Source organism: Hydra viridissima, unplaced genomic scaffold (genome assembly GCF_058129835.1).
Source record: "Hydra viridissima isolate aposymbiotic clone 2 unplaced genomic scaffold, HvirCarnegie_v1 scaffold_12, whole genome shotgun sequence".
NCBI classification, from domain to species: domain Eukaryota; kingdom Metazoa; phylum Cnidaria; class Hydrozoa; order Anthoathecata; family Hydridae; genus Hydra; species Hydra viridissima.
Genome location: NW_028324311.1, coordinates 10,376,744 through 10,398,413, shown reverse-complemented (window position 1 = coordinate 10,398,413; position 21,670 = coordinate 10,376,744). Strand labels below are relative to the sequence as shown.

The window sequence follows — 21,670 nt, the reverse complement described above, 5'->3', positions numbered from 1 at the left end:
TTCTATAACCTTAACAGTATTGAAATAATCTTGTAGAATATGCCTTAAAGCAGTAGCTAAAAATCATTCAGCAATCCAATGTGACCTATGTCACAAGTGGATAAACATAAAAAGTAATCGTATTTCCATTTTTAAAATGTCTCCTTCACGAAATCATTAGGAAAGTAGTAAAGTAATTTGCATTTTTTCTTTTAAAAAAGAATCAAGAGTTTTGGCTTACTTTTTGAAGCATAAAATTAAGAGCTAATCAAAAAATTGGTCGATTATGAAAACCTTGCACTCCCCCTAGAATTTTTTAGGGTTGTAGGACATCACTGATAAAAGCCATCGATGGAAATCAATCTGGCAGACCCGAGAAAACCATTTGGTATATCCACCAAAGGTTTTTCTCGGATCTGCAAGACTAGGTCAACTCCAATAATTATTGGAGTAGCTTTATAGTAACTTTTGTCAGTATTTAATAAATAAAATATGATAAATGAAAGATTTCTCCTATTGAAAATAAATTTCGCTAATCAAAACTGCTGCTGAAGCCTAACAGAACATTCAAAGCTGCTGCTGAAGTGGAATCTCAAAAGACATAAGAACAAAATTTTTTTTTGAATGGAAAACAAATTCCCTGATCTACCATCCTTTACCTGTCAATCTACTCTCTCTCTCTCTCTCTCTCTCTCTCTCTCTCTCTCTCTCTTTTTAAACGGAGAATGTAATAAAACTGAAAAACGGAAAGATCTCCCCATTCACACATACAACTTTAATCGAGAAAAAAATCTTCCAAAATTAGACCAGTTAAAAACTGACAAATCTGTAATCACACCACTCAGTACATGCTAGCTTTTGCCGTGTACAGAGTGCGGAAGCTGCCTAAAAAGCCAAAAACGATTTTTCAAGTTTGCATTATCAGATTTTTTACCAGGTTAAATTTCAGTGACTTTCCTGCAAGTGTGGTAATTATATAACACTGTTTTTAATTAGGAACAGTGTTATATAATTACCACATTTACTTTATGTGCTATTTCATACATAACCATTTGTTTGATGTGCTATTTCATACATAACCCTATCATATGTACTTTATAATTCAATAAAAAAGTCACAATCTAAGGAAAAAAAACAGTGTTTTCTATTGAATTCAAATCTTGCGTAAATTATGGGGTACCCTATACTTTTTACTGGATTTACTAATGTGCATAGTGTTAACAATAAACGAAAATTTAATTTTTACAGTTTTTTTTTACATTAAGTTCTGAAAACTCTGTCTAATAGTTAGGCCCCACTTAAGCTCTTACAAATTTGGGCTCTTCATCAGATTGTCCTCATCAGAACGCAGCAAATCCTGAGATAAGTTAGCGTTTTTGGCTCTGATATTATATTTTAACTGATCTAAATTTGCTGGCTCGTTCATGTATACTTTAGACTTCAGATAACTCCACAAAAAAAAGTCCGAAAACTGTTAAATCCGATGACCGAGCAGGTCAATTAAAATCACCGTATTTAGAAATACGTCAGTCCGTTTCTCGAATAGTATGGAGCGTACGCGTGATGATCTCGAAAACCATAATTGACATGCTATATATTTTCTAATGAACGCCGTGCCCGTGGTCTTCCTGCTTGTAAGTTATCGGCGTTTTCCCTGTTTCTTCGAATTGAACAACCAATCGCCGAATTGTTGGTGCTAAAGGAGAATTTCGTCCTTGAAATTGTCGTTGAAATTCATGTTGTATTGAAATAATTGAATAATTACTTCATGCATAAACTAAATTGCAGCACATTTTTGTGAGTGTCTCCTATTATTTGAAAATAAAATGCTGAAGAGCGATTAGTTACAAAGCTATAAGCAAATCAGAAAGTGACTTTTGGGACACCCTGTACTTTATTCCTTATCATTTGTTAAAAACCGAGAAATAGCCCGATGCTCAAAAATTGGTGTATTCGAACTTCGTGAGACTTTTAACGTGAAATTATTAGCACAAGGTCTTACAATAAATTTAGATAAAACATATTTGACTAAATGATTTTCAAAACAATATTAGTTGCCTTAGTAATATTAGTAAGTATATAAGAGGAAATTTCTTGACTAAAATCTGTTACATTTTCCAGCATTTAAATTAAAAGTAAATTTAGTTTACATATATATATATATATATATATATATATATATATATATATATATATATATATATATATATATATATATATATATATATTTGTATTTGTTTTAGCCTTTTCTTGCTTTTCAATATCTGCACTAGTATGCTTTAAATATATTATTAAATAAGTATATTTGTGTTTTGTATATCTTTGTGAAGTGTTTATATTATATTTCAAAGTATTTGTATAACAGTTATGTTTTTAATTATCTAGATTGGTCTCTAAACTAACTTTCAATCTGTTGGTATGGTATAAAATCAAGGATAAGTTGCATCTAAATATTTGTTGCTTTACTAAAATAGTATAGTTATTAGAATCAATAATACAATATGGGTAAAAAAGGAAAAGTTGGAAAAAGCCGTAAAGACAAGTTTTATCATTTGGCTAAAGAAACAGGTATCAATAGATATATATTTCTAAGAATTACATATACTCTACACATTTGAATTTAAGGTGTAAATATCTTTTGTTCAGTTTTATTAATAAAATTTTTATTAACCTTTGTTTAGAGTGGTTTAGTATTTTCAATTTTAATTCATACTGGGTTTGTACAGATCATGGAAAACCTGGAATATAGGAGCATTTTAAAAAACTCATAAAAAATGCATTAAACTCAGAGAAATTTTTACTAAAGTTTAACCAAATCAGAAGAAAAACTAAGGAACCTTTTTTTTTGTTTTAAAATTAAAAAATATTTATCTACTTAACCATTGCAAGCTGGATCATAATTAGCTAGAATTCCTAAAATTGTATTTGGCAAGTTAATGGTTATTTTTTTTTTGTGGAGCATTGTAAATACAAGAGTGAAATCTGGCAAGGTATATCCCACAAGGTAGCTCAAGTCCCAGACCATTTTTTAAAATCAAGTTTTTTTGTATATACAAACTTTTTTATAATAGTCTAAAATTCAGGCTACTTACCACCTGGCCAGAAATCTTAAATCCATAAATTTTAATTTTGGGCTGAGTAATAATTTCAAAATGGATTATAGTAATAATGATAATAATAAAAATGATAAAAATAATAATAGTAATAATGATAATGATAAAAATGATAAAAACAATAATAATAATAATCATAATAATAATAACAATAATAATAATAATAATAATAATAATAATAATAATAATAATAATAATAATAATAATAATAATAATAATAATAATAATAATAATAATAATAATAATAATAATAATAATAATAATAATAATAATAATAATAATAATAATAATAATAATAATAATAATAATAATAATAATAATAATAATAATAATAATAATAATACTAATAATAATAATAATAATAATAATAATAATAATAATAATAATAATAATAATAATAATAATAATAATAATAATAATAATAATAATAATAATAATAGTAATAATAATAATAATAATAATAATAATAATAATAATAATAATAATAATAATAATAATAATAATAATAGTAATAATAATAATAATAATAGTAATAATAATAGTAATAATAATAATAATAATAATAATAATAATAATAATAATAATAATAATAATAATAATAATAATAATAATAATAATAATAATAATAATAATAATAATAATAATAATAATAATAATAATAATAATAATAATAATAATAATAATAAAACTAATATTTGATTTCAAAGATTTATTTTGACTTTACTTGAGATTTTGTAAAATAAAGTTCATTTGAGATAAAATGAAAAGATAAAGGTCAGACTTTTTAAATTATGATTCTCAAATATGGGAAGATGAGTTTTTATATTTTTTTGAAAAATATTTTCTTTTATAATCAATATTATTAGTGCAGCTGGCTATCATAAAAACATTTCACTTCTGGACACCAGCGTGTAACTTTGCATAGTGATAGTGGACGGTATGAGCAACAAAAAAATAGCAAGACACAAACTTGTTATGCATCTGGAATCGTTTTACAGATGAATTATTCAAAATGGCCAATGGCGGCCATTTTGAATATATTTAAATGGTCATAACTGTAGAACCAGTAGTGATATCCACTTCAAATAAACATGGATTTGTTCTAAGAGAAAAGTTACATAAAACTGACTGAAATCAATGTTTTGAAATTTCAAGATGGCTGCCATTGGCCATCTTGAAAGTTTTTAAATGGTCATAACTTTAGAACTTGTAGTGACATCCACTTAAAATAAACGCCGTCTTGTTCGATGATATAACAAGAAAATCATATTTACATATTTACATACATTTACGTATTTACATATTTACAATACACTTTTGGATAACTATTCGTCATGGAAGGAGATCTGGAGAACATGGTGGAATTCCGGGTCTTCTTCAACTTCTTGCTCTTCATATGAATCACCATTTGTTTCTTTGTAACAATAGCTGTTACACAGCTTAGTGCATGGTAAACCATGTCGTTTACATGAACAGTTTTTACACTCAGTTTTGCACGAACAACAAATCAGTTCCTGGCAATGTCGAGAAATCTTCGGCAGAGTGCACCAAAGTGGTGTATAGCACTCATCAGCAGTATCATTTTGGTTTCTCTCAATGATTCTCTGCAGTTTCTCAGAGTCGTACTTGTTACGGCAAAGATTGTGGTACTTTGCCTTATTAACAATTAATGCGTGCAATAACTCCTTTCCATCACTTATTTTATCCAAGCGAATAGTTGGTGGCAAAGCTTCATGATTATCGAACTCGGTCAAGTTTTCACTTAGAGTTTTATAACCTGCCTCTTTGGGAATTATAAGAGGTTCCGGTGAAACACGCTGATGCAAAATGCACAATTCCCAATTGATATCATGCACAGGAACAAGTACCTCAGGAAATTGTGTGACATCAACAAGCTCTACTTTTCTTCTTTTACTGGTAGACATGATTGTTACTAAAACTGAAAGAAATGAAAAGCACATCAGGAAATAAGCATACAGAGTAATACAACATACAGAGCATACAAGTAAATACCTTAAAAAAATAATTTACATATATACAATTAATCTTGGTAATATTAATAATTATATTATTAATAGTTACTAGCAAAAAGCAACCCGTAATACGGGTTATGGTTGGTCTGTTACTTAACAGAAGGACCATATTAATAGTGGCACACAATTTAAAGTTGCGAAACCTTAACTATACCCTTTTAGAAAAACGCCTTCAAATTGACAAAATTAAACTATCTGTAAAATTAAAATAAAAAGTATGCGGATGTAAAATAATTTACCAATTATTCAACATTATTTAAGTAATTTACAACTGATGTAAGTCACATCAGTGTAGGGCAGAACCATTTTCCTCGACATTACTAAGTTCAACACAATATGTTTTTGGTTACTAACACAAAATAATAACACTTTATCATGCTTTAAATTGACGAAAAAGTAAGGCTATATTCTTGTTATATTTTTTATAACATGAATTTTAATAAGATTAATATTAAGCAAACGTAAATTATACATGATTATTTAATTTTTTGGTATCCCCTTGATACATTTTTCTTTAAAACAGGAAAATGTCTTTAAAACGTTAAATGCACATAGCCAAATAAATTTATTAAAAATAACTGACCATTACTATTTATGGCACTAATCTGACCATTTTTATATATATGTCCTCTTTGTTTCAATAGCTTTTAGTAAACGGTAACTTATTACCATTTGCTAAAAATTCCTTTTGTTACTCGAAATTTAATTCTCTTAAATATTTTGACACTAATAAAGGACCTCCCTTCCCCGTTTTTGCCTTAATGGTGGTCAGGAGAATAATTATTTTTATTAAGAGTAGTCAAGTTTTTGATGAAGACCTTTTACCAGAATAATGAAATGTAAAACAATGATTTACGTGTATAAGAGTTTTTTCTTTTTAACATTTATAAGAATTAAACATATACATTTTCTTTCCTCAAAAGTGTTGCAAATCCAAACAAAGCTAATTAATTAGTTAAAAACCTTATAAAATTTAAGTAACTCAATATTTGAAAAATGCGCTAAACTACAATATTCACCACCCATTTAAAAAGATTCCCTAAATTACGTACAGCAAATTATTAGGCTTAAAATAGAGAAAATTTAAAAAAAATTGAACTAATTGCATACATTTATATCATTTTAACTGACCAAAATTTACAATAAATGGTAATCAGGTTTCTTTTTATAAATCGTATAAATGCGTCAATCGTAAATCCTAAAGAAAAAAAAAAATGGAATTATGATACTATAATTACAACAACAAAAAAAACAAACAAAAATAAAACACCACATAAAAACTGAAAATCGATTTACCTATTTATAGTAACCCATTTTGACATGGCAGTTAATATAAACATTTATCGAAAATGTAACAATAAAATCTGTTTCGAAGTACAAAAGGAAGGATTAACAATACTATTTAAAAAAAAAAAAAATCAAATTAAGATATAAATTGCATTTTTAGCATAATGTTGTCTTGGCTTTCAGTAAATAAATAAAAGCAGTAAGTTCCAATAATGAAACTACCTATTATTCATTTTTTACAATAGTCACCAACATGAAGGTGTCTATTGTTAAAAATGAATACCAACAAAACATCACAACAATAACACATAACAATAGAGTATTTACATCCTTGATCCTAAAATCCAGTGAAGATAACAAAGCAAATTAAAATATGAAAGGCAAAATTAGAAAACCAATTTAAAGTTAACTATATTTATCTTTTTACTAAACATATAAATACATAAAAGTATATTTGTTTTTATGTTCAATATTAGTTATTCAATTACTTCAAATTTAGGACATGAAAACACCCTAGACTTAAAGATCAAGGTTGCATACTCTCATACACATTACGCTAAACCTTAACAGACATTATTATGTGTTTTGAGAATAATTAAAAAAGGCTAGACAACACAACCTAGCTCCAAAGCAGTTACTCTGCCTGGCACTAAATGCTGCCAAGTCACAACTCTGCTATAAGTACATCGCTTGGCTGGCAAGGTTATCAATCTTGCTCAACATAATGCCAAATCACACCACTTTGAAAACATGGAAACAGCATAATTTAAACATATATACAACTATAAACAAATATGGTTTTATATAACACATTTGATTAATAATCTTTTCAATTTGATGAAGAGTAGCTTGTTCAGCTATTAGAAGTGGGACTGAGTGGTGAATGAAATCTTCCATCATAAAAAAATGTATGTATTCCAGAGATGTAAAGGATTGTCAGGTTCACAAAAGGTCAAAATAATTGAAAACAACTGTCTAATTTTCTTTGGCGTACGTGTTAAAACCGCCTCAGAAAGAGTATTCTGCCATTCAGTGTCATCTAACAACAATTCTTTCAAAACACATACTTCACGAAACGTTTCAAGGACAATACCATTAACAGTACGCACATCCTCCCAAGATGTTGCTCCTTTTTATTGCAAAAGTAACAGTTTAAGAAAAAATAATTTTCCAGTTGGATTAACTTTATACATTCTTACTATCACCTTATTACCACCCCTTTGTCTAACCTTCCATTTACAATGTTTATCATCAAATATAAAGTGATAAGGAATGTCTACATAAGAATAGCAATGTGCTCTTTCATTTTCAGTATTTAACTTAAACCATGCCATTAGGTGCATATCACGCTGAGCTGCACAATCTAAAGCCATTTGTTCTGCTCCTTCTCTAAAATACAATAATTAATTTTCAGGTAGATGTTTACCAAGTCACAGCACTTTGAAAACACAGAAACAACATAATATAAGCATATGTACCAACTATTAACACAATAAATGTGTTTAAATATGTATATAAGGTTAAATATATTCCTTATATACATATTTAAACACATTTTTAAAACAATTATATAACACATATTAACACATACACAAAGAGTAAAAAAACACTTTACATTATTATAAAAACATTATTATAAAAACACATTGATAAAACAACTATAAAGCACTTATTACCACATACAGATACATATCAAAAAAGCATATATGCAAACAATAAACGTGTGGAAACAAAAATTTTTAAAATGATGCGAGAAAATTTTAAAAATTACAAAATATATATTTACAAACAATACTCTTTACCTTCTTTTATTTCTTCATAAGAACTGTAATCCTCATAACAAAATTTAACCTTTACATACAATAACATGTGACATGCCATGTCAGTGTTGGCACAAAAGTTTAATTTACTTTTCAAAATTTTCTAAAAAAGAACAAAAATAGTTAATAGCATCACAGAAATTTCAATGTAGTAATAACCATTTTATGGAATTAGCATTAGTATAACTTTAAATAATATACATACCCCTATTTCCCTTCTAAAAAATGAGATAATAAAAACAAAACTGCAAAAAGAAAAACTAAAACAAAAAAAATATAAACGATTTAAAAAATTAAAATCCTTTCTACTTTATCTAAATAAAATTTAAATCCTTTCTGCTTTATCTAATAAAAATGTATATATAACTATTTTATATACTTACTTCAATTATAAGATGATCTTAACTATTATTATTTATCTTCATATGATTCTTTATGTAATATTATTCTTTATATATATATTATTCTCTATATATAGTTCGTTCTTTTTTCTTCTTTTTAGATATTTCGTTTTTTCTTTATAATTGATTTTATTTTTGAAAAACTAAAGGAAAATTTCTCCTGATTTATTGATTTTTCTTTTTCTTTTTTCACTCTTAAAAAAATTATTTATAGTCGTTAATAAAAAGTGTCCACCGTTTGCGATGTCATGGCAAAGTTCAATCATTAACAACCTGCCATGTTTGTATTTATTCGTCCGTTATTCGTCCGAATTTGGTTATTACTACGACCGTGACGTAATATAATGGCGTCAACAAGACACAAATTTTTCTAATCTTTAAAGACCAATTTAACAAATTTTATTCGCTTAACGGTTTGTGTCTCGATTGTTTTACATACAGGAATATGTAAACTTTAGTTGTGCAAAAGGATTTGTTGGTGTCCGGGAGTGAAATATTGTTACGTAAAAAAGCATCAACCGACTGCACTATATCTCCTTTGACAGCAATGAAATCATTCCAATCCTTTTCTAACTTTTTGATGCTGCCCTTGTGTAATGAACTAACTTTGTCTTTAAAATGGGCTTCAGTTACTATAATGGCTTCCTCCTCTAAGCCGAACTTGTTGCTGAGGAGTATCTTTTTGAATGTGGAAAATAAATGGTAATCACTGGGGGCCAGACCTTGAGTATATGGTGGTTGGGTAAGCAATTCAAAGCCCAAATCATAAAATAGTACTGTTACTTTAAATGACTTGTAACATTGTCAATACTCTTATAAAATAGCTACAAATTATTATTTTTCCATGTTCAAGGTTTTTAACAAAAATCATACCTTTTGTGTCCAAAATATGGAAGCCATAGCCTTGGACAGCTTCCATTGGCTGCCCACCACTCAACTTACTGCTAACTGGATTCTGGAATGAAATGGTGGATCCAATTTTCATTCATTGTGATATACCAGTGCAAAAGAAATATACTTATTCTGGTTAACAACATGTTCTGAATTATCAGTTGTTGTTTTTTTCTGGTGTTAGCAAATGCTACACCCATTAGGAAAACAGCTTTTTCATACCTAAATGTTTTTCTGTAATACTGAAAACACTGCCTTTTGATAACTTCACAGTGTCAATTATCTCTTGTAACTTTGATTTACAGTTACCCATAAAGGTTTTCAGGTTTTTTTTTTTTTTTTTTCAATGTTTTAAGGATTAACTTTTTTTGGGCATCCAGAATGTTTAGGATCATTGGTGTCTATATGGTCATCTTTAAAACCAGCAAACCAACATTTGATGGTTGTTGTTGATAGAAAAGAATCTGAGTATACACTTTTGAAGAATTTGCTTTGCTTAAACTGCATTTTTCCCCCATTAAAAACCAGTGATAAATCAACACATGAAACTGATTTGAATCCATTTTTTAAAGTAATGGTCAGATTGTTGTGAAAGGTTTACACATGTTTTTTAGAGGTTAACACTATTGAAATATATGGATATTGATTTGAGGTACCATCTGATGGTTACACCCAGCACATTTTGGCTCATGTGTTAAAATTTAGATGCCGGAGAAACCATTATTGCAAGTTTAAAAAAAAACTGACAAGATTATTTAACACAGTGTTCTTTAATACATTACTACATCTGTCAAAAAGTTAAAGTCTTCTGTTTTGAAGGAATTGTTCTAAACCTGCAAATAGAATTAAAACTACATTGAAAAGAAGTCATTTAAAAAAAGATGTCTTGCCATGTGCTAAATGTGACAAAGCATTACAACAACATGATAAGATTATGCATTTACTTAGAGAGAAATTCATATCTTATGGTTGAACACCATGCTACCTGATAATTTTTTCTTTGAAACAATTGATATTTATAAAGTTATAGAACTAGCATTTACTGTTAAATTTTTTTCTTTTAAGTCATTGTCATGTTGCTGTCAAACCAGACTTTAATACCAACAAAGCTATTCTTGATCTAAACATGAAAGAAGGTTCAATTGTCTTGTAAAAAATGATCTCTATTGTTAAAACTGATTAAAAATGTCAGCAATCAAAAGCTGGCACTTCTTTTAGAAATCAAACACATAAAAAAAAGTATCAAAAATTTAAAACTAGAAAAAATTATATAACTCAAATTATTTTTTTTTGTGTTAAAAAAAAATAGAGTGATGACAATGATGACGACAATTAGGATGAGGATGATGATGATAATAATAATGATGATGATAATAATAATGATGATGATAATAATAATGAGGATGATGATGATGATGGTGACAACAAAGATGAGAGTGAGGATAATAATGATGATGATAACAACAAGGATGAGGATGATGACAACAATGAGGATGGGGATGGTGATTGATGATTGACGATTGACAATTGACGATTGAAGATTGATGATTGAAGATTGACGATTGACGATTGACGATTGACGATTGACGATTGACGATTGACGATTGACGATTGACGATTGACGATTGACGATTGACGATTGACGATTGACGATTGACGATTGACGATTGACGATTGACGATTGACGATTGACGATTGACGATTGACGATTGACGATTGACGATTGACGATTGACGATTGACGATTGATGATGATGATGATGATGATGATGATGATGATGATGATGATGATGATGATGATGATGATGATGATGATGATGATGATGATGATGATGATGATGATGATGATGATGATGATGATGATGATGATGATGATGATGATGATGATGATGATGATGATGATAGCAACAGTAATAGTAATAGTAATAATAAGTAACATGTAAAACATAAAATATGCACATGCAGTTGTTGACTTTTTTTTAAAGGTTACAGAGCTCGATCTGCTTTTAAATTGATTCAGCTAAACCGAAAGTTTGGTTTCTTACAAGAATCCAGAGTGTTGATTGATCTCTGTGCAGCTCCAGGAGGATGGTAATTATATTTTAAAATTATATGTGGGTTTTTGCTTAAACTAAATATGTTGTATACTCATAATTAAGAACTTTAATTTTGAACTATATAATATGCTACCATTAGTTTTAAAGGAATCAGGTCTCTGAATTAGAAGGTGTAAATAATAGTTTATGCCTTCAAAATATCTTAAAAATACATTTTCTTAAATTAGCAATTATATGCTTTCTTACTTTTTTCCCATACCTCAACAACTTTAGTAATATCAAGTAATGATAAATTCACTTTTCTAAAAAAAAAAGAATAAGCATTTTGTTACTATAAATAGTAAAAAAATGCTTTTTTTTTTTTTTTTCAAGTAAACCATTATGACAGACATCTAATCTTCTTTTAAATCAACTAATAAGCTTTATACTCTGTAATCTCCTAATGGGATTTTCTTTAAACATTACTGTATTCTACCAATAAATTTCTTAATATATTTGACTTCCAATCTTGTGAATTTCTAGACAGCTTGCTAAGTTGTAACTATAAAACTAATGTTTTTATCATTGAAATAATCGATAGTGTCTTTTGTAATGATGCTAGGTCAGGCCAAAATATATAATTTTTATATGATCAATGTTAGGCATTAAAAGATTGATATAATCTTTAATGATGTGGTTCTCTTGTATATATGGTTTTATTGACTGAATAGCCAGATAGCCAAATTACGCAAGTGTAAGCAAGTGAACCTTGACCCATTTTTTGGTTGTTGTTAAAAGTATTGTTTAAGCTCCTTGATTTTGGTTTCAGTTTTGCCTTTTATTTTTAGATTTTTTTGCTTTTTGTGGTTAATTTGGCTTCATAGCAATTGACTAAGTAGTTATGATTGGTAATTTCATGTATATTTATATGATTATCCTTGAGAAAAATTTTCTTTATAAAGTTTATATGTACAACTTTGCACTTGTTCTTTTTCAATAACATTTTAATCATTAAAAAAAAAGCATTTTTTTGAAAAAATTATTTGAAATTAAGGACGCATAAGGATGAGATTTAAAATGCTAAGCAGTTATAAGTGATTGATGTTCAAGGAACATTTGGATGATTTGCACCCAAGCAGCTGATTTGTTTAATTAAAAGTCTCAGAATTTTTGGAAACAGTTGCATTGAAGTTAAAACTGGGTAGTATATTCACCTCTGTAGACTGGTACAGATTGCTAGATATTTAATGGAACCACCAACTCCATCACAATCATTTTTCCCATGTGATGTGACTAAGAAATCCATTCTGCTTTCAGGTTGAAGTCATTTCCTTGTGTTTTTAATGAGGACTCAGCATAAATCAAATATTCCATTTTAAAGAGTTTATGTGCAACCATGCCATTTTAAAGAGCTTATAAAATAATCTTAATGGTATAAATTGAGTTTTTGAGAAAAATGTGCTAATACATTTTTCAGTGTCACACAATATTATTGTGAAGAGATTGTGAGTGGTGATGGAAAAGTGGGACAACTTTTCATTAAGAGGATTTGCTAAGTATTGAAACCAAAAAAACTTAAAAACCAATTATTTTTAGCTGTAAGGGTTTTTTTAAGTAGGTGCATGTAACTTGTGGTATTTTTTTCTTTCAAAGCGTCGTGAGGTGAATTTTTATTTTTTTTGTATGACAAAAAAAATTTCATTATCACTAATAAGTGACTAAAAGTAATTCAAGTATAATTTTTTTAGTTTGAGTTTTATCAATTTATCTAAAAATACATAATAGCAAAATTGATACACAAAGTTTTAAATAGATTTATTTTCTATCCTCTTTTGAAACCAACTGTTACTGGTAACTATTTTTTTGCATATTTTGCAAAATTTTTAAATTTTTCATAATTTCTTCATATCATGCATATTTTCTGAGAAATATTGTACATCTGAGTGAGAATTTGAGACTTTGAAAAGATTTGAAAGTTAAGATACAATCAAATGGGTTGAAAAACAGTAAGAGAAGTAACTAAGATAACACAGAGCAAGAAATTTTCAAATTTTTTTGTTTATGATTGTTTTTTTTTACTATTTTTCTACTAATTTTGAGGTGCTGATTCCAACAATGCTACTTTTTTTCAACCATTTTCAAGTTTCACTTATAGTTCTGATTTTAGGTGTTTGCATTTTTTTGTATCTAAAATTTTTCACTTTTCTGTTTCAGATTGTTTTTTAGAAATTTAATTATTAAATGGCCAACAACAGATAATCTGAAAAATTGGCAGATGCATTCTGCTATGTTTTTGGATATTATGTTTGACCAAATCCAAATTAAATAAAATTGTCACAGTCTCAAAATTATGCATGCCATATAGAAAGTTCATTGGAGTGGCTATTGGTGACCAAGAAAGCCTTGGACCTCTCATATAATGTATGGAAGCTGCCAATCTACTCTAGAAGAATGATTAAGAGGAAGGCTATGCCCTTTGCTATTCCCAGAAAATGGAGAGAACCAACAAACTACTAGGATGATTGCTATTTCTACATTATTGATATTGAAAAGTAAAGGAAGGTTAAAAGAAGGCATGCTTCAGTATTTGAATATTCTGTCTCCTATGGTTCCTCACAATTATAACTTAAAAATACCAAAATCACCAACATATGCAAAAAGTGATAACATGGATTTTTAATCTGAGGAGTCAACAAGCAGTGACAACTATGAAATTGATGAAGCTTTTATACCAAGAACAAGATCACAGCCTCTCTTTCCTAATTGAAGTGAACTTGATGATCTGATGAGAGACTTAGGGCACACTAAGACTTAGGGCACACTAATCCCTTATCAGATCAGAACTGAATTTTTCAAATCCAGGATTAAAAAATGAAACTTACTAAAAAAAATTTGCTACTGAAAATTGTTTATGGGCAGCTCAACTCAAAACCTTAAAGCAGTTTGACTTCATAACAGAAACCAATTTCCATTAGTACCAATAAAACACATTGTACAGAAGAGTACAGCAAGAGGTTTTACCAAGATATTTCAATAAATGAAAAGAGATACAAAGCTCACTGGGATGCTTCCATGATAAGAAACTATAATATGTAGTCTCTGACTAGAAAAGACAACTGATCATAAAAGAAAAGTGTAATTTTCAAAGCACTTTTAATACCTCAAATACTTTTTTTATTGTCTAATTTTAATAATTTTGTGTAATTGTAAAAATTTGAGCCAACCTAGGAAAAACATTGAACCAAACATCTCTGAATGTGTAAAGCTATCATATAATGAAAAAATACTGCACTAAGAATATTTCAGAAGCTAAATTTGTGTTGCATTGTGTAATAAGTATGAAGGATGGCTGCAGTTTTAACAATGGCAAGAAATTTTCTCAGAATGAATATCAGACCCTAAAAATATTAAAGACAATTGACATCCAATTTCTTACTGAGTCTGAAAGATATAGAAACTACCAAATGTAGAAAAAGTCTAATATTTTGTCAAGTAAGAATAAATCCAAGGGTTAGTTATTGTAAACTTCTAAGAAACTTTGAACTTGAAAAAGTTGTATTAAAGTAAACATTTTATTATAGTAAACATATTATTATTACTGCATATAGACCAATGTTTCCTTAGGAAAACATTGGTCTATATGCAGCTGTTAGAAAACTAATGCTGTCTTCCCAAAATAGGCTCAAAAGACTATGATAGTGTAAGGTCTATGAAAAACAAGTTAAAGTTTCTCATTTTACGATTTTTTTTTCTCATTTTTCTAAACTATAACTTGTTATTTGTTAGACAAAGAATATATAAAGAATTACAAAAAACTTTTTGCTCTAATTATCAAGAAATTTTTCAGGTTTATTTTGTGCAGTATTTTTTGAAGAAAAACTGTATAGTATGGGTGACTTATTCTAAATTTATTATCATTTTTAGGTTGCAAGTTGCATCAAATTTTATGCCTATGTCTAGTGTTATTATTGGTAAGCTGTAATTTATTTAAAATTTTTTAGGGATAGACATGGAATACTACTGACAACTGATTGAACATTTATACATTTGAGATTTTCACAAAATTTATGCACTCTCAATTAGGTTATTCTAAAAAAATAATTTTAGAGAATGAGATTGACAGTTGGTAACCTTTGTTTTCAGACTACTTAATACTATGATTATGAATTAATCTTAACATTCATCCTTCACATGAAAATTGTTTGAAAATTAATAAATAAAAAAATGTTTAAATTAACTCATATTTCATATTTTTGTAATAACAAATAGTCATTTTTATCTTAAGTGTTCAAATTTGTAAATGTTTTTAAAAAATTTATATATTTTTTGAATTTCTTAAAAATACAAAATCTTGGAGTTTTGATACCACTCAAGTTGAGTGTTCATAACTGAACTCCAAAAATTTGAATATTATTTTTTTGGTGGAAAAAAGTTGTTCCCAGTTGTAAAAATTAATATATCATTCACTCATTAATATGCATGCTATAAATAATTAAATTGAAATAAATTATTCACATATGGGAGCACCACTGTATTTAAGGTGCATTATGAAATTATTATCTTTTAACCCCAGAATTTTTTTATTTCAGTCATAAATGTATTTAAAATTTATAAGTTATTTCTGTGATCAGGCAGTATAAGTTTGATAAATTAGTGTAATCCCTGTTAGTTATCCTAAGAATTAAGTGTTGTTCAAAAACATTTGTACATTTTCTAAATTATCTTAAAATGTGAGGATGAACATCAAATATTCTGAAACAATCATTTTTCATTTATTTTAATTAGTTGATACCTTTTAAGTGAGACCTTAAAAATCATTGTTTAAAAAAAAATGATTTTAAAATTATTTTGTTTTTAGGAATTGACTTAGTATCAATAAAACCAATAAAAAATGTTACAACAATACAAGCTGACATCACCACAGATAAATGTAGACAGGTTATTAACTTTTTTTCTTTTAAGATTGGGAACATTATTTTAAGAGCAATCTTATACTGACAATCTACATATTTTTGAATGAGTGATATCTTTAGCTTTTCAAAATCAAATTTTGGAGCCCCAAATTCGATTTTGACATATGTTTTAGTGTTTAACATAAAAATTTTACTTTAAAGCTATTTTCTTTTTTATTAAATGTTTTATGTTTACTATTTATATAAAAAGTCTATACTATTCTATATAGTCTATGCTATACTATATTTACTTTTTACATAAAGAAGTCTTCATAAAGACACTTCTTTTTGGATTAAATATGTAAAGTAAAATTTTATGTCAACAATAAGTTTAACAAGAAAAATAAAAAATGTATATAAAATGATTTTTCCTGTACAATTTCTTAATTGTTTTGTCATACCAAACAACCAAAAAATTATTATAAAACAAAAAGCCAAAAAAGATGTATTTTGCATTAAAACCTATGGTTCAGGAGATAAAAAGAATCAAATTTTTGAAATATTACTTTATATGCCCAATACATACACTGGATTGTGTGTAAAAAATGTATTACTGGACTGAATGAGTTATAAGAAATTAACAAATCATTTAAAATTTTTTTGCAAACAATTAAATTTAGGTAAATTTTTATAACAGTGTTTAAATATACTTGATGACAAATCACTATGATAAATCATTTTTCTTCCAAGAACCTAAGTCCTTGGAGAAAACACTTTTCCATAACTCTTTTTCATATAAAAATGTTTATCAGTTGAATTCAACAGACATAAATCACTCAAATGAACTGTTAAGGCTTAACAACTTTCAATTGCACTTCATGAAAGTATTTACAATAGTGCTCAGGCATTCATCTTATTTTGAAAATAATAGATAACATTTTTTACAAAGTTTGAAAAGTTTTATGTTTTCTATAATTATTAAAATTCCATACCAAGTGGTAAATTATTGTAGATTATTTGCATAAATACAATTCTAACTTTTTAAAAAAAGAACACAAATTTTATGAGTTATACGAATCCCATATTATATTTAACAAACTTCCTTTAAATACTACAAATGAGAAACTCAATTAAATGCTGCAAATGAGGAACTCAATTTTAATATTTACAAAGAATTTGTAAGGCAAAATGCCCAATTAATGGTCACAAATTTCTTATTGATAGCTGTGAAGAATCCCTTAATCTAACGGAGCATTTATTTTTTCACTGTTACATTAATGACAAATAGCTTCACCTAAAAAAAAGTTGAAGTTAGTACTAAAATATGCTTCATTCAAAGAAAAATGTATTTAAACAGAGATTTCAATTTTGTACCAATTAATGGATGGGTAGACCAAATAGTAGCCAGCAAATTGAAATATGGTACCTATTATGAGCCACTTACATAACCTAAAATGGACATATCTAAGAATGCTTATATATTAAAAAGTATTATTTTATAAGACGATTATAGCCTAATAATGAATATACTAAGAAAAGTATATACTAAGAAAAATATTTTTTTTAGCAAAAAAGAGTGTAGTAAAATATACTCTATTTTGCTAAAAAAAAATTTTTTATGATTTATAGAGTAGTTTAACAGAGTGTATATTTGTTATTCAAATCTAGCAAGTGTATCAAATAGGAAATAAAAAAAATCAGTTGAGAAATTTTTTAATTTCTATTAATCTTTTGAACTAAATTAGTTTTTTAGATCTCTTCTGTTGTTGTTGTGATTTTTTTTCTTTTTCTTTTTCTTTTTTCTTTTTTCTTTTTCTTTTTCTTTTTTTCTTCAGTTGCTTTGACTTGATTTTTTTTCTTTTCCTCATCATTCATTTTAGATTGGATTGCTTCTTGCGAAGTTAATACAAAATATTTTTGATTTTCTTTTGACTTGATAGTATATATCTTTGGATGAGGTAAAATATCATTGTCCCTATCATTAGCTGAATCCTTTGAACAATACTGAATTGGTATCAGAATAGGCTGAACAATAACTTCATTTGGCATCTGATTTAAATGAGTGGGGTTTCATTGGTCAAATAACTAGGTTGGCCTGTGATTTCATTTAGCATAGGATTTGACTGAACAATGGTTTCATTTAGAATTGGAATAGGAAGATCTGTGTTTCCATTTGACACTGGAACATCTATTTCTAAAACCTCCTTTGTGCATGAACTCTTTTTCAGATTGAATATATATACTTTATACAAAGGATATGGAATGTCATAACTATTCTTAAGTTAAAAGTAGTAAACTGCTGGGTCAATTTTAGATCCCTGCTCAATGGGCTCAAAAGTTAAATTTTTCCCCAGAAAGTCATATGAGTAGTTAAATGCCCTTAATAATTTTTTTTTTGTTTGTTAAAGTGAAAAAAACATTTGTGTGATCAATTAAAACAATAATTCAGCAAAATAGAGACTATTAGGACAGCTTTAGGTGTTGTTTTGTGAGTTTTTTTACAGCAGAAGAAATATTCAATTAGGAATAGTTTTCTTATTATGTTATGCATAGTTATGCACATCTGTGGGTTTAGAAAGCTTTTTTTTAGCACATTTATGAATAAAAATTGCAACTTTTTAAAATTTTTATTTTAAAATCATGTTTTAAAAATAGGTAGCATAACTTCAATTAAATCTGGTTTTCTTTCCTTTTGATATTCAAAATCTTAGTTATCCTCTTTGTATTGTGCTAACCTGATTTACAGCTAAATCGCTTATATATTCAGAAGCTATTATTTCACTACTTGAAGTACTCACCCTCTTTTTGGTAGATTCAATCTCCCTTTGCTTTCTACAAGCAGTAAATAAGTACTTTTTGTCTATTCCACCCATCACAGCTTTACGTTCTCCTTGTTGATCATTCAAAAAATTTATATCAACATTTCCTTCTTCTTTAGTGATTTGTTTGTTATATCAAATAAGCACTTTATTTCACATTTGTACTTAACTCTATAGTTCTTAAATTTTTTTACGTGATCTGTTTTTTGATAGTTTCTTTCTACAATCTTCCAAGCACAAGATCTTACTTCTATATAAAGAAAACAATATTGTAGTGTTATGGTAAGATTCTTAGAATAACATAATAAGATTCTTACTCTGTTATTCTCTATCTACCTATCCATCTATATATATATATATATATATATATATATATATATATATATATATATATATATATATATATATATATATATATATATATATATATATATATTTGTATATATATTTGTATATATATATATATATATATATATATATATATATATATATATATATATATATATATATTTGTTTTAAGAAATTAAATTTAAAAAGAAACATATACTGGGTCATTTACCTAATATTGCTCAGCTACTATTGGGATTGACCTTCTGTTCCAGATTTTCTTCAGTGATGAAACAACACAAGTGCTTTTAAGAAAATTACATCCTTCAGGGTTATTGCAACCAATTTCAAAACTCCCATGGGGAAATTTGCAAGAAACAATGTCACTGAGTTTATATTGTAATTTTTCTTTTCTCGCTTTATCTAGTTTGCCATGTAAATATTGCAGAACTTGCTCTCCAGTAGGGAATTGAGATGGTGGTAGTATCTCAATTGTATCATTATCAAAAAAACTTTATGTTTTATTAACATTATATTTGTTTCTACTGTTAATGTATATATTATTTTTTCTGCTAAAATAAAACATAAAACAGGAAAATAATAAAAATTAAAATTATTTTTGATTTTTCTCTATGAAAAAAAATCAATTTTTCTACTTTAATAAAGCTTAAAAGTGTCATAAATATTTGCAATCTTAACAAAATAAACAGACCAGCAAGTTGAAGGTATTTTGAAAACCAGTCAAATTTTTAAGAAACCGGGTCAAAACTCAGGGTCCAAAGCGCTTGAGCACAGTCTAAAATTTATTCAATAACTATAAGGTTGGGGCTAAAATGATCGTATAGACCTACAAATTCGGATAAAAAACAGTGCCTCAAAAATAACAATTTTTAAAGTTATTTAATCTGTTATGATATGATTTTTTGAGGTAAAAATTTGATCTTTGAGCCTATTGAGCAGGGTCTAAAAGTTGTGTATATGAGTTAAATTTTGTTTTTCATTAATCACAGAGTACGCCCACAGCATACAGAAAAATAGTGCCTTTTGATTTTCGAAAATAAGGGGCGTTTGACCCACCTTACTGCTCATGTGTTAAATAAGTATCCTATACCAAAGAAGCAGTATTATTGTCAAGGTTTACCAAATCAGTATTTTATGCTTTTTCATATTCAGACACTTTTTTATGATATTAAACTTTTTTTAACAGCTGCAGTTGCATTTTTCATATAAATGCTGGACCACTGAAATCTCTTTATCTTTGGTCATTTTTTGGGTTAACTTTGAGTTAAAACTAAAGACAGTTTCCTTTTTAATTTTCTTGTTCCTCTTTGTGCTTTCCATGATTATTAAAATCAACTTAAAGAAATAGCATGCAAACTTTAATAGTTGACTATAAATCTCATACAATTATAATAAATGGTATTATATTATACAATATATATACATATATATACACACACCCGTGCGTACATACATGCTTGCTAAATTACATGCATACAAACATTACTTTACAGGGTGCATAAAAAGTTTGGGGCCATTTCGCAAAACACAATATTTCATTTACAAAACACAGTATATTTCATTTACAAAACACAGTATATTTCATTTGCAAAACAGGTTATGAATGTATGTACACAGTTTGTCAGACATAATTATTTACATATTCTCAAAATGTCCTCCCTCTACCTGGATACACTTTTTTAACCTCTTAGGAAAATCATCCATTGCTTTAGCAATTGTTTCGATTGGGATTTCTTTCCAGGCTTTAATCAGGTCTTTTTTTAACTCTTTAATCAATCAATGGGGCTTCATGCAAGCCTTGGTCTCTAGAATACTCCAATACAAGTAGTCCAACGGGTTCAAGTCTGGTGAGTTTGATGGCCTTTCTCCAATATGTCTTTGAGAGCTAATGTCAACTTTGATAAAATTGGAAAAGTTCTCTTCCAGCCAAGTTTGAGTCTGTAAAGCTTTGTGAGAGGGTACACTGTCCTCTTGAAATGTCCATTCTTCATCTCCAAAATGCTGCTGGGTCCAAGGCAAAAGTTTTTCTTCAAGCATCGCTTGATATTCAGC

At 27.6% G+C, this 21,670-nt stretch overlaps 2 protein-coding genes and 1 long non-coding RNA gene across 5 annotated transcripts in view; 2 read left to right on the top strand and 1 right to left on the bottom strand.

Annotated features, from left to right (window-relative positions):
• The window catches only part of LOC149881199 (uncharacterized), a 134,003-nt gene that overhangs the window by 48,333 nt on the left and 64,000 nt on the right, over positions 1-21,670 (top strand). The window lies entirely within an intron of this gene.
• Positions 1,608-21,670, top strand: part of LOC145193938 (pre-rRNA 2'-O-ribose RNA methyltransferase FTSJ3-like) — a 50,459-nt gene continuing 30,396 nt past the window's right edge. Inside the window, exons 1-5 of one of the 2 annotated variants that reach the window (XM_090068013.1) lie at positions 1,608-2,050; positions 2,365-2,547; positions 11,509-11,614; positions 15,484-15,530; positions 16,418-16,497. In XM_090068013.1, coding sequence (XP_089924139.1) covers positions 2,481-2,547; positions 11,509-11,614; positions 15,484-15,530; positions 16,418-16,497 — 300 coding nt within the window. In that variant the 5' untranslated portion in view covers positions 1,608-2,050; positions 2,365-2,480. Of the gene's footprint in view, positions 2,051-2,362; positions 2,548-11,508; positions 11,615-15,483; positions 15,531-16,417; positions 16,498-21,670 lie in introns of those variants that run through there. The other variant, XM_090068012.1, reaches the window with a different exon arrangement.
• On the bottom strand, positions 6,219-8,676 carry LOC149881205 (uncharacterized). 2 transcript variants are annotated; one of them, XR_016446004.1, is made up of 4 exons: positions 8,215-8,583; positions 7,032-7,801; positions 6,422-6,523; positions 6,219-6,323 (listed from the first exon to the last, which is right to left on the bottom strand). It is a non-coding gene; the product is annotated as an uncharacterized LOC149881205 (long non-coding RNA). The 2 variants fall into 2 exon arrangements; XR_016446003.1 differs by lacking the exons at positions 6,219-6,323; positions 6,422-6,523 and adding an exon at positions 8,616-8,676 and having other exon boundaries at positions 6,532-7,801; positions 8,215-8,335.